At 47.7% G+C, this 11,229-nt stretch overlaps 2 protein-coding genes across 2 annotated transcripts in view; both read right to left on the bottom strand.

Moving 5' to 3' along the window:
* The window catches only part of LOC113408181 (zinc finger protein 525-like), a 1,066-nt gene extending 807 nt beyond the window's left edge, over positions 1-259 (bottom strand). The window contains exon 1 of the mRNA XM_026661194.1: positions 247-259. Coding sequence (XP_026516979.1) covers positions 247-259 — 13 coding nt within the window. The remainder of the gene's footprint in view (positions 1-246) is intronic.
* LOC112116871 (protein ZNF783-like) lies at positions 26-10,450 on the bottom strand. Its single transcript, XM_026661227.2, has 4 exons — positions 10,153-10,450; positions 4,291-4,417; positions 3,366-3,473; positions 26-568 (listed from the first exon to the last, which is right to left on the bottom strand). Exons 1-4 carry the CDS (start codon positions 10,174-10,176, stop codon positions 450-452), a joined length of 378 nt encoding a protein of 125 aa, XP_026517012.1. The 5' UTR covers positions 10,177-10,450; the 3' UTR covers positions 26-449.
* Between the last annotated feature and the right edge of the window lie 779 nt (positions 10,451-11,229).

Here is an 11,229-nt window from a genome sequence, read left to right as displayed (position 1 = left end):
AGCACGCAGACAGGGAGTCTCTCCTGGGGGGAGTCTCTGACATGCACTAAGATGAGAGCTCTCCCCATGGCTCCCCTTGCACTTGGGGCAAATGGAGGGCTCTGCTCCCAGGGGCGTCCCTCCGTGATCGCCAGCAGCTGGCGGGGGAGTGAACCATTTCTCACACTGGATACATTTATACAGAGTCTCTGCAGGAGTGAATGGCTGGGGAGCAAGGACGTCCAAGGGCCAGAACCTGTCCTCAACCACACGCAGGCATCCCCCAGAGAGTTCAAAGGAAGCCGCCTGCTCACATCCCAGGGAGCAGCGTTGCCAGGTGGCTGCAGTGAGCCCGCTTTGCCAAGGAAGGGGTGGCTCCACTCCACTTCTGGCAGAGTTTTCCTGATGATCTTCTGAGCTGGACTGAGCCTGACAGACTAATTCCCTGTCCGAGCTCTGGAGGCCACGCTCTAACAGCCTGGGCCCTTCCAATTCCCTGAGAGTCTCCTGCGGATGAGTCTCCTTCTTCCCCCTGATCTCAGCAACTGCTGCAATGGAGAGAGAATCCAGATGTTCTTTATTGCATGGGCTGGAGAGAATGGAAAGCTCCTGTGAATACGTTCAGCCTATAGTGCAGTTAACATAATTATACAGCAGCAGTCAATGACATCATGGGTTTATTTTAGGGCTGTCAATTAATCACAGTTAACTCACGCGATTAACTCAAAAAATTAATTGTGATTAATCGCAGTTTTAATTGCACTGTTCAACAAGAGAATACCAAGTAAACGTATTCAATATTTTGGATGTTTTTCTACATTTTCAAATATACTGATTTCAATTACAACACAGAATACAAAGTGTACAGTGCTCACTTTATATTATTACTTCTGATTACAAATATTTGCACTGTAAAAATGATAAACAAAAGAAATTGGATTTTTCAGTTCACCTCATACAAGTACTATAGTGAAATCTCTTTATCGTGAAAGTGCAACTTACTAATGTAGATTTTTTTTGTAACATAACTGCACTCAAAAACAAAACAATATAAAATTTTAGAGCCTACAAGTCCATTCAGTCCTACTTCTTGTTCAGCCAATCGCTAAGACAAACAAGTTTTTTTACATTTATGGGAGATAATGCTGCCCGCTTCTTATTTACAATGTCACCAGGAAGTGAGAACAAGCGTTCGCATGGGACTTTTCTAGCCGTCATTGCAAGGTATCTATGTGCCAGATATGCTAAACATTCGTATGCCCCTTCATGCTTCGGCCACCATTCCGGAGGACATGCTTCCATGTTGATGACGCTCATTAAAAAAATAATGTGTTAATTACATATGTGGCTGAACTCCTTGGGGGAGAACTGTATGTCTCCTGCTCTGTTTTACCCGCATTCTGCCATATATTTCATGCCACAGCAGTCTCAGATGATGACTCAGCACATGTTGTTTATTTTAAGAACACTTTCATTGCAGATTTGACAAAACGCAAAGAAGGTACCAATGTGAGATTTCTAAAAATAGCTACAACTCTAAAATGAAGATTTAAGAATCTGAAGTGCCTTCCAAAATCTGAGAGAGACGAGGTATGGAGCACGCTTTCAGAAGTCTTAAAAGAGCAACACTCTTATGCGGAAACTACAGAACCCGAACCACCAAAAAAGAAAATCAATCTTCTGCTGGTGGCATCTGACTCAGATGATGAAAATGAACATGGGTCAGTCTGCACTGCTTTGGATTGTTATCGAGCAGAAACCATCATCAGTATGGAAGCATGTCCTCTGGAATGGTGGTTGAAGCATGAAGTGACATATGAATCTTTAACGCATCTGGCATGTAAATATCTTGCGGCGCTGGCTACAAAAGTGCCATGCGAACATCTGTTCTCACTTTCAGGTGACATTGTGAACAAGAAGTGGAAGCATTATCTCCTGCAAATGTAAATGAACTTGTTTGTCTGAGCAGCTGGCTGAACAAGAAGTAGGACTGAGTGGACTTGTAGGCTCTAAAGTTTTATATTGTTTTATTGTTGAATGCAGGTTGTTGTTTTTTTACATAATTCTACATTTGTAAGTTTAACTTTCATGATAAAGAGATTGCACTACAGTACTTGTATTAGGTGAATTGAAAAATACTATTTCTTGGTTTTTACAGTGCAAATATTTGTAATAAAAAATTAATATAAAGTGAGCACTGTACACTTTGTATTCTGTGTTATAATTGAAATCAATATATTTGAAAATGTAAAAAACATCCAAAATATTTAAATAAATGGTATTCTATTGTTGTTTAATAGCGTGATTAATCGCAATTAATTTTTTTAATTGCGCAATTTATCGTGATTAATTTTTTTAATCGCTTGACAGCCCTAGTTTATTTCAATGACATTAACATTTTGTTTCTATAGCATTCCCATGAGATTGGACTTTCAGCCATGCACCAGCTGGAAAACTCCTGCCCAATTTTATGTAGAAATTATGAGCGAAATCCTGGTTCCGTTAAAGTCAATGAGAATTTTGCCATTGACTTCAGTGGGGTCAGGCTCTCACCCCAGAACTACATCCTACTTGGCAATCTGCATGCAGAGGGCCCAAATCAGATCTACTGGACGTGGGTCAACTTCATTAACATGAATGCAGCTCCAGCTGCTTACACAAGGTCTGCCTTTGGCCTTCTTGGGTCAATACGTCTCACAAATGTTTCTGAAATCGCTCACTAAGCTTTAAGGGTGAAGTCCTGGCCCTTTGGAAGTCAAGAGGAGTTTTGCTATTGACTGCAGTGAGGCCAGAATTTCATCCTAGAGATCATTTCTGACCTGTTAATTGGATTCCTCTGATATTATGTCATAGCTAATCAGAAAGTCAATACAGTGTAACAAAGTGGAGAGAGACAGACAGAGGTTTGTTAAAGGGTTTCCATTTGCTTGCAGCGAATAAATAGCAGTCAGACAGGGCATTGATTGACAGCCTCTGTCCTCTGCTAGGAAGGGGAGGAGCTCTCAAACTGTACCAATTTGGCGATTCGGTCAATTCTAGATCAGCTTGGGAAAGAAGGAGTGGCTGTTCTCTGTGGCATTCTTTTGCTCCCAGCAAGAGAATGCCCTCTCCACTCCACTTCAAATTCCACTTTAGCAGCCTCTGCTTTGCTCCCCAGAGCCGTTCACCCACGAGCAAGGGAAAATGAAGACCCCCGTTGCTATTTCCAATGGGAGTGGAAATATAGCGGTGGGGATGCATGGCTGACACCTGCCAAAATGATGCGCCAGTAACAACAGTTACTGCATTTGTTCCTGGGAGCAAAGAGGTAATTGCCAGCACGCAGGAAGGGGTGGCTGGGTTCCACACACTCATTGTTTCCGAACGGGTTGGAAATCGTTACTCACAGAAGAAGTTAAAAGCTTTTCCATTCCCAGAGTCCTTGTGACCCTTGACACACGGCTCTTCCCCACGTTCAATCAGCCAGATAATGTCAGGTTTAGTGGCAGCATGACCTGGTGATGGGAGAAGAGAATTATCCATCGATCCTAGGTACTTAGCTGGCCCCTCACAATCGCTAATGTGTTTATCCTCACAAGCCCCTGTGCAGCCGGGCAAGGCAGTTATCCCCATTTTATAGATGGGGAACTGAGGCCCAGAGAACCCTGTGACTTGCCCAAGGTCCCCCAGACAGTCTGTGGTGGAGCAGGGAACTGAACTCAAGACTCTCAAGTTCTAGACGAGCGCTCTGACCACTGGACCATCCATCCCACCTAATGTGTAGCTCAGCAATTACTCACTGTCCTGTCAGCGTTTTAAAATGACACTCCTGATTTAACCCCAGCCCAGTGTATGAACTACCTGGGAAGAGAGTGAAGATTCAGAGGCAAAAAAGCCTTATGGATTGAGATGAGCTGAACAACTCATGCGAGACTCAGGTACCTGCACTTCCTGTAGAGGCATGAATGATACACAGTGCCCCCCCTGGCCTCAGCCACTAGTCCACTTACATCCGAACTTCTCCCTAGACACAGGAAACGTCTCCATTCTGCTCCCACAGTGGTACCACACAGCATGCAGGGAGCGCTCTCTATGGAGCCCTGCCTCGGGCAGAGCTTGTACAGCATGTGCAGTGGTTATAGGCACCAGCGAGGACCAGGATGTGTTGCAGGGGGAGTTTAATAAATGGAAGGACCTCCCGGTCAGGGAGTTCTCTGGGTGGTGCTTAAGGCAGTTCTCTTTGTTTCATGAAATCACACTACAGAGCATGACTTGAAGCTCTCTTATTTGGGGGCTGCAGCTTCTAATGAATGAGTGACCACTAATCGTTACCCAGGGAGATCAAAGCCTTGTAGTTGTCCCTCATCACGTCCTTGTACAGCTCCTTCTGCCATTCTGCTAGCTCCTCCCACTCCTCCGCGGAGAAATACACAGCGACGTCGTCAAATGTGACTGGAGCCTGAAATAGCAAATAAACCGTGATCAGCAGCCTCTACTTCAATCACACCCTGAGAGCAGCAGCCCTGGGTCCCGGCAGGGCAGGGAGAGCATTTCCTGCGTGTGTAACACACGCTGACAACACACGTTGCTGCTGGTGCCTCCAGGATGTGAATCCCCCGGGACAGCTCACACCTGTCACCGCAGGGCTCTGATGCAGGGACGGGGAGCAGCAGCCTGGCCTTTGTCTCAGTGGCGATTTCCTGCTGAAGCAGCAACCAGTGCCTCCCCGCCTAGCTGCAGGAGCCATGTGTTTGGACTAGAGACGTCAGCTGTTTATTAGGCCCCACTGACTAGCAAATCCAACCTGTAACTCACACCAGCGTTTACGTCACTCCCGATCTTGTCCCAGAGACTCCCCTGGCAAATGCAAGTTGCATACGGCTGGGTCTGGCCCATCGTTTGTCAGGGCCAAGATGGAACATTTCACTGTGACTCATGGGATGAGGTTCTGGCTAGGAAACACCCATCAACAGCTCCTCACAGCCACCAGGCAGGGAGCTGTTTACATGAAAGATGCTGTGATTCATTAATGCAGGTGTAGGACATCCATGATACATGCAGGCTGCATTATAATTCAGTCTTCAGCGCATTTTCATAGATAAATAGACTTTAAGGTCAGAAGGGACCAATATGATCATCTAGTCTGACCTCCTGCACAACGCAGGCTGCAGAATCTCACACACCCACTGCTGTATCAAACCCCTAACCTATGGCTGAGCCATTGAAGTCCTCAAATCATGGTTTAAAGACTTCAAGGTGTAGAGAATCTTCCAGCAAGTGACCCGTGCCCCACGCTGCAGAGGAAGGCAAAAAAACTCCAGGGCCTCTGCCAATCTGCCCTGGAGGAAAATTCCTTCCCGACCCCAAATATGGTGATCAGCTAAACTCTGGGCATGTGGGCAAGACTCACCAGCCAGACACCCAGGAAAGAATTCTCTGTAATAACTCAGATCCAACCTCATCTAATATCCCATCACAGGCCATTGGGCATATTTGCCGCTAATAGTCAAAGATCAATTAATTGTCAATATTAGGCTATCCCATCAGACCATCCCCTCCATAAACTTATCAAGCTTAGTCTTGAAGCCACATATGTCTTTTGCCCCCACTGCTCCCCTTGGAAGGCTGTTCCAGAACTTCACTCCTCTGATGGTTAGAAACCTTCATCTAATTTTAAGCCTAAACTCCCTGATGGCCAGTTTATATCCATTTGTTCTTGTGTCCACATTGGTACTGAGCTTAAATAATTCCTCTCCCTCCCTGGTATTTATCCCTCTGATATATTTGTAGAGAGCAATCATATCTCCCCTCAGCCTTCTTTTGGTTAGGCTAAACAAGCTGAGGTCTTTGAGTCTCCTTTCAAAAGGCAGGTTATCCATTCCTCGGATCATCCTAGTAGCCCTTCTCTGTAACTGTTCCAGTTTGAATTCATCCTTCTTAAACATGGGAGACAAGAACTGCACACAATATTCCAGATGAGGTCTCACCAGTGCCTTGTATAACGGTACTAACACCTCCTTATCTTTACTGGAAATACCTCGCCTGATGCATCCCAAGACTGCATTAGTTTTTTTAACGGCCATATCACATTGGCGGCTCATAGTCATCCTGTGATCAACCAATACTCCGAGGTCCTTCTCCTCCTCTGTTACTTCCAACTGATGTGTCCCCAATTTATAACCAAAATTCTTGTTATTAATCCCTAAATCACTTTTTTTTCTTTCTTAAAAATAGGAATTATGTTAGCAATTCTCCAGTCATACGGTACAACTCCTGAGTTTATAGATTCATTAAAAAAATCTTGCTAATGGGCTTGCAATTTCATGTGCCAGTTCCTTTAATATTCTTGGATGAAGATTATCTGGGCCCCCCGATTTAGTCCCATTAAGCTGTTCGAGTTTGGCTTCTACCTCAGATATGGTAATATCTACCTCCATATCCTCACTGCCTTTTGTCATCCTGCCATTATCCCTAAGCTCCTCATTAAAGACTGAGGCAAAGTATTTGTTTAGATATTGGGCCATGCCTAGATTATCCTTAACCTCCACTCCATCCTCATTGTTTAGCGGTCCGTCTTCTTTCTTTGTTTTTTGCTTATTTATATGGCTATAGAACCTTTTACTATTGGTTTTAATTTCCTTTGCAAGGTCCAACTCTACATGGCTTTTGGCCTTTCTCACTTTATCCCTACATGTTCTGACCTCAATAAGGTAGCTTTCCTTGCTGATCCCTCCCATCTTCCACTCCTTGTAGGCTTTCTGCTTTTTCTTAATCACCTCTCTGAGATGCTTGCTCATCCAGCTTGGTCTACAACTCCTGCCTATGAATTTTTTCGTCTTTCTTGGGATGCAGGCTTCTGATAGTTTCTGCAACTTTGACTTGAAGTAATTCCAGGCCTCCTCCGCCTTTAGATCCACAAGTTCTTCAGTCCAATCCACTTCCCTAACTAATTTCCTTAATTTTTTAAAGTTAGCCCTTTTGAAATCAAAAACCCTAGTCACTGATCTATTTTTGTTTATCTTTCCATTTTGTTTGAAGTGAACTTAGCTCATGATCACTCGAACCAAGGTTGTCCCCTACAACCATTTCTTCTATGAGGTCCTCACTACTCACCAAAACTAAATCTAAAATGGCATCCCCTCTTGTTGGTTCAGCAACTACTTGGTGAAGGAATCCATCAGCTATCGCATCCAGGAAAATCTGAGCCCTATTATTATTACTAGCACTTGTCCTCCAGTCTATATCTGGGAAGTTAAAGTCTCCCATGATCACACAATTCCCATTAGTGTTTACTTCATTAAAAACATTAAAGAGATCTCTATCCATATCCAAATCGGATCCCGGCGGTCTGTAGCATACCCCAACCACTATCCCAGGGGAGGCTCTAGTAGCTTTTTTCCCAATGTGATTTTTGCCCAGACAGACTCTGTCTTATCCATTCCATCCCTTTTTATTTCTTTACAGTCTACCTCATCATTGCTATACAATGCTACTCCACCACCTTTGCCTTTATTTCTGTCTTTCCTAAACAGCACCTACCCTTCAATACCTGTACTCCAGTCATGACTACTATTCCACCATGTTTCTGTTATCCCTATAATATCTGGTTTTACTTCCTGCATCAGTAGCTCTAGTTCCTCCATTTTGTTACTTAGGCTCCTCGCATCGCTGTACAAACATCTTAATTTTTGCTGTTTGGCTTCGCTCACATTCTTTACCCGATTAGGCCCAGACATTCTACTGCCAGTATCACCTATTAGACTGGTAGCTACACTACCCTTCCTCCTTATGTCCTTTCTCCCACCCACGGCTGTATCCTTTCTTACTTTGTTTTCTTCCCTCTCAATGTTAAAATCCTGCGTGGAGATTACCTAAACATCTTCCACCAAATTCCTAGTCTAAAGCTCTCTTAATCGGTTGTGCCAGCCGCCATCCTAGAAGTCTATTTTCCTCCCTACTCAGGTGCAAACTACCCTCTAGTATTTTGAGGGGGAGAGAGGAAGGGGGGAGCATTTTAGCCAGCACCGAATAATGCCCTGAATGAGCTGGGGTGGGATGGGGAAGACTGGTGTGGGGATCAGAGGGCACTTACAGAAGGAACATTGGCATAGCTGAACTTTGTGACTTTGTCCTCACCCACAACTATTTCACATTTGGGGACAATATATACCTTCAAGTCAGCGGCACTGCTATGGGTACCCGCATGGCCCCACAGTATGCCAACATTTTTATGGCTGACTTAGAACAACGCTTCCTCAGCTCTCGTCCCCTAAAGCCCCTACTCGCGCTACATTGATGACATCTTCATCATCTGGACCCATGGAAAAGAAGCCCTTGAGGAATTCCACCATGATTTCAATAATTTCCATCCCACCATCAACCTCAGCCTAGATCAATCCACAAAAGCGGTCCATTTCCTGGACACTACTGTGCTAATAAGCGATGGTCACATAAATACCACCCTATACCGGAAACCTACTGACCGCTACACTTACCTACATGCCTCCAGCTTCCATCCAGGACACACCACACGATCCATTGTCTACAGCCAAGCTGTAAGATATAACCGCATTTGCTCCAATCCCTCAGATAGAGACAAGCACCTACAAGGTCTCCATCAAGCATTCTTAAAACTACAATACCCACCTGCTGAAGTGAAAAAACAGATTGACAGAGCCAGACGAGTACCCAGAAGTCACCTCCTACAAGACAGGCCCAACAAAGAAAATAACAGAACACCACTAGCTGTCACCTTCAGCCCCCAACTAAAACCTCTCCAGCGCATCATCAGAGATCTACAACCTATCCTGAAAGATGATCCTTTACTCTCACAGATCTTGGGAGACAGACCTGTCCTCGCTTACAGACAACCCCTCAACCTAAAGCAAATACTCACCAGCAACCACACATCACTGAACAAAAACACTGACCCAGGAACCTATCCTTGTAACAAAGCCCGATGCCAACTCTGCCCACATATCTATTCAAGTGACATCATCATAGGGCCTAATCACATCAGCCATACCATCAGGGGCTCGTTCACCTGCACATCTACCAACGTGATATATGCCATCATGTGCCAGCAATGCCCCTCTGCCATGTACATTGGCCAAACCGGACAGTCTCTACGCAAAAGAATTAATGGATACAAATCTGACATCAGGAATCATAATACTCAAAAACCAGTGGGAGAACACTTTAACCTGTCTGGCCATTCAATGACAGACCTGCGGGTGGCTATCTTACAACAGAAAAACTTCAAAAACAGACTCCAACAAGAGACTGCTGAGCTGGAATTGATATGCAAACTAGACACAATCAACTCAGGATTGAATAAGGACTGGGAATGGCTGAGCCATTACAAACATTGAATCTATCTCGCCTTGTAAGTATTCTCACACTTCTTATCAAACGGTCTGTACTGAGCTATCTTGATTAGCACTTCAAAAGTTTTTTTTCTCTTACTTAATTGGCCTCTCAGAGTTGGTAAGACAACTCCCACCTGTTCATGCTCTCTGTATGTGTGTGTATATATCTCCTCAATATATGTTTCACTCTATATGCATCTGAAGAAGTGGGCTGTAGCCCATGAAAGCTTATGCTCTAATAAATTTGTTAGTCTCTAAGGTGCCACAAGTACTCCTGTTCTTTTTGCGGATACAGACTAACATGGCTGCTACTCTGAAACCTGGGGAACATAAGGAGATGACACATAATAATAACTAATAACACCTCGCTCCTGTACAGCACTTTTCAAAAGGAGACCTTCAAGTGCTTCACAACCGTTAGTGCAGGGGTTCTCAAACTGGGGGTCAGGACCCACATGAGGGGGTCGGGAGCTGTCAGCCCCCACCCAGACCCCGCTTTGCATCCAGCATTTATAACAGTGTTAAATATATTTAAAAGTGTTTTTAATGTATAAGGGGGGGTTGGACTCAATGGCTTGCTGTGTGAAAGGGGTCACTGCGTTAGTGTATTATCCTGACAAGCCAGCCCCGCCCCCTGAGCCCGCTGGTGGGGCGGGGCGGCGATGATCCCATTGTACAGATAGCAACTGAGGCCCGGAGAGGTGCTGACTCGGCCCAACGTCCCCCGGAAAGTCTGTGGCAGGGGGCAATTACCCCCGGACTAGCGCCGGCAACCCCCAGAGCGCGCAGCCCCGGCCCCGCTGCAGGCCCGATGGCAAAGCCCTACCTGAGCGGAGCGCGCCCCAGCCATGCCCCGGCCGGCCGGCGGCTCCTCTCCTCGGGCAGCGGCAGGTTCGGTCTCTCGGCTGCAGCTTCCCCGCTGACGGGGCCCCACGCCACGGAGCCCGGCCCGGCCGCCGCGCACTCGCCGGGCAGGAGGGACGAGCCGAGCCGAGCCCGCTGCAGACGCACAAAGGCAGCAGCTGCCCCGGGGCTCGGGGCGAGCGAGACGCGTTTGCAGCCGCCGCGCCGGAGGTTCCCGAGGCAGGAGTTCAGCCCTCCGCGGGCCGCCTGCCTCTCCCAGCCGCCCCGGGGCCCCTCCGCCGGCAGCCGAGCCCAGCCCAGGCCCGCACACGCCGCGTCGTGGCGCCGCTCTCCGCGCCCAGCCGCTGCCCGGCCCTGCGCGCCGGCCGCCGGAGCAGCCCCCGGCCGGGGAAGGGGTTTCTCAAACCTGCCCCCGCGGGCCGCCCAGCCCGAGACACCTTCCCCGCTGGGATGCGCCGCCCTCCGGCTCTGCGGGCCCAGCCCCCGCGGGAAGCCGGCCCGGGGCAGCGGCTGCTGGGTGTGTTGGGCTCGAATCTGGCCTGGGGGCAAGTCACGGACAGTCCAGTGGCCCCGGGGAGCCGAACAGCAGGGCTGGCTTTGCTCACGGGGGCACAGGGGCTGCGGAGCCCAGAGCCGCTAGCTGAGAAAGGGGCCGGGGGCACATGTCTAGTGGCGCTGGGCAGGGCTGGGGACCTGCTGCTGGGGGGTTGCTCATTCCCCCAGCACAGCTCTGCTCCGGGGCCTTCTCAGCTGGGTGTGGGGGGGTGCGGACCTGGCAATAAATAAACACCCAAATTCTGACCTGGGTCACTGAGGGCAGAACTGTCAGCACCCTCCTAGCAAAGCCGCCCCGCACTGATTGAGAGCTCCCCCACTTTCTTCAGACCACTCTAAGCACTGGGCCTTCCAGCCCTTCTGACGCCCAGGAGTTGATGCTGAGCTCAGAGCCCTCTGGGGCCCCTGCCTCCCTCTTTCCCGGCGCTCTGGCTAGTGAGCGATGGGGGGCATTGCCCCAGCAGCTCAGCTGGCCTAGCACAGG

Source organism: Terrapene carolina, unplaced genomic scaffold (assembly GCF_002925995.2).
Source record: "Terrapene carolina triunguis isolate 2854851 unplaced genomic scaffold, T_m_triunguis-2.0 Scaffold951, whole genome shotgun sequence".
Classification (NCBI taxonomy): domain Eukaryota; kingdom Metazoa; phylum Chordata; order Testudines; family Emydidae; genus Terrapene; species Terrapene triunguis.
The sequence above is the reverse complement of the archived record's forward strand: the minus strand, read 5'-3'. Positions and strand labels throughout refer to the sequence as shown.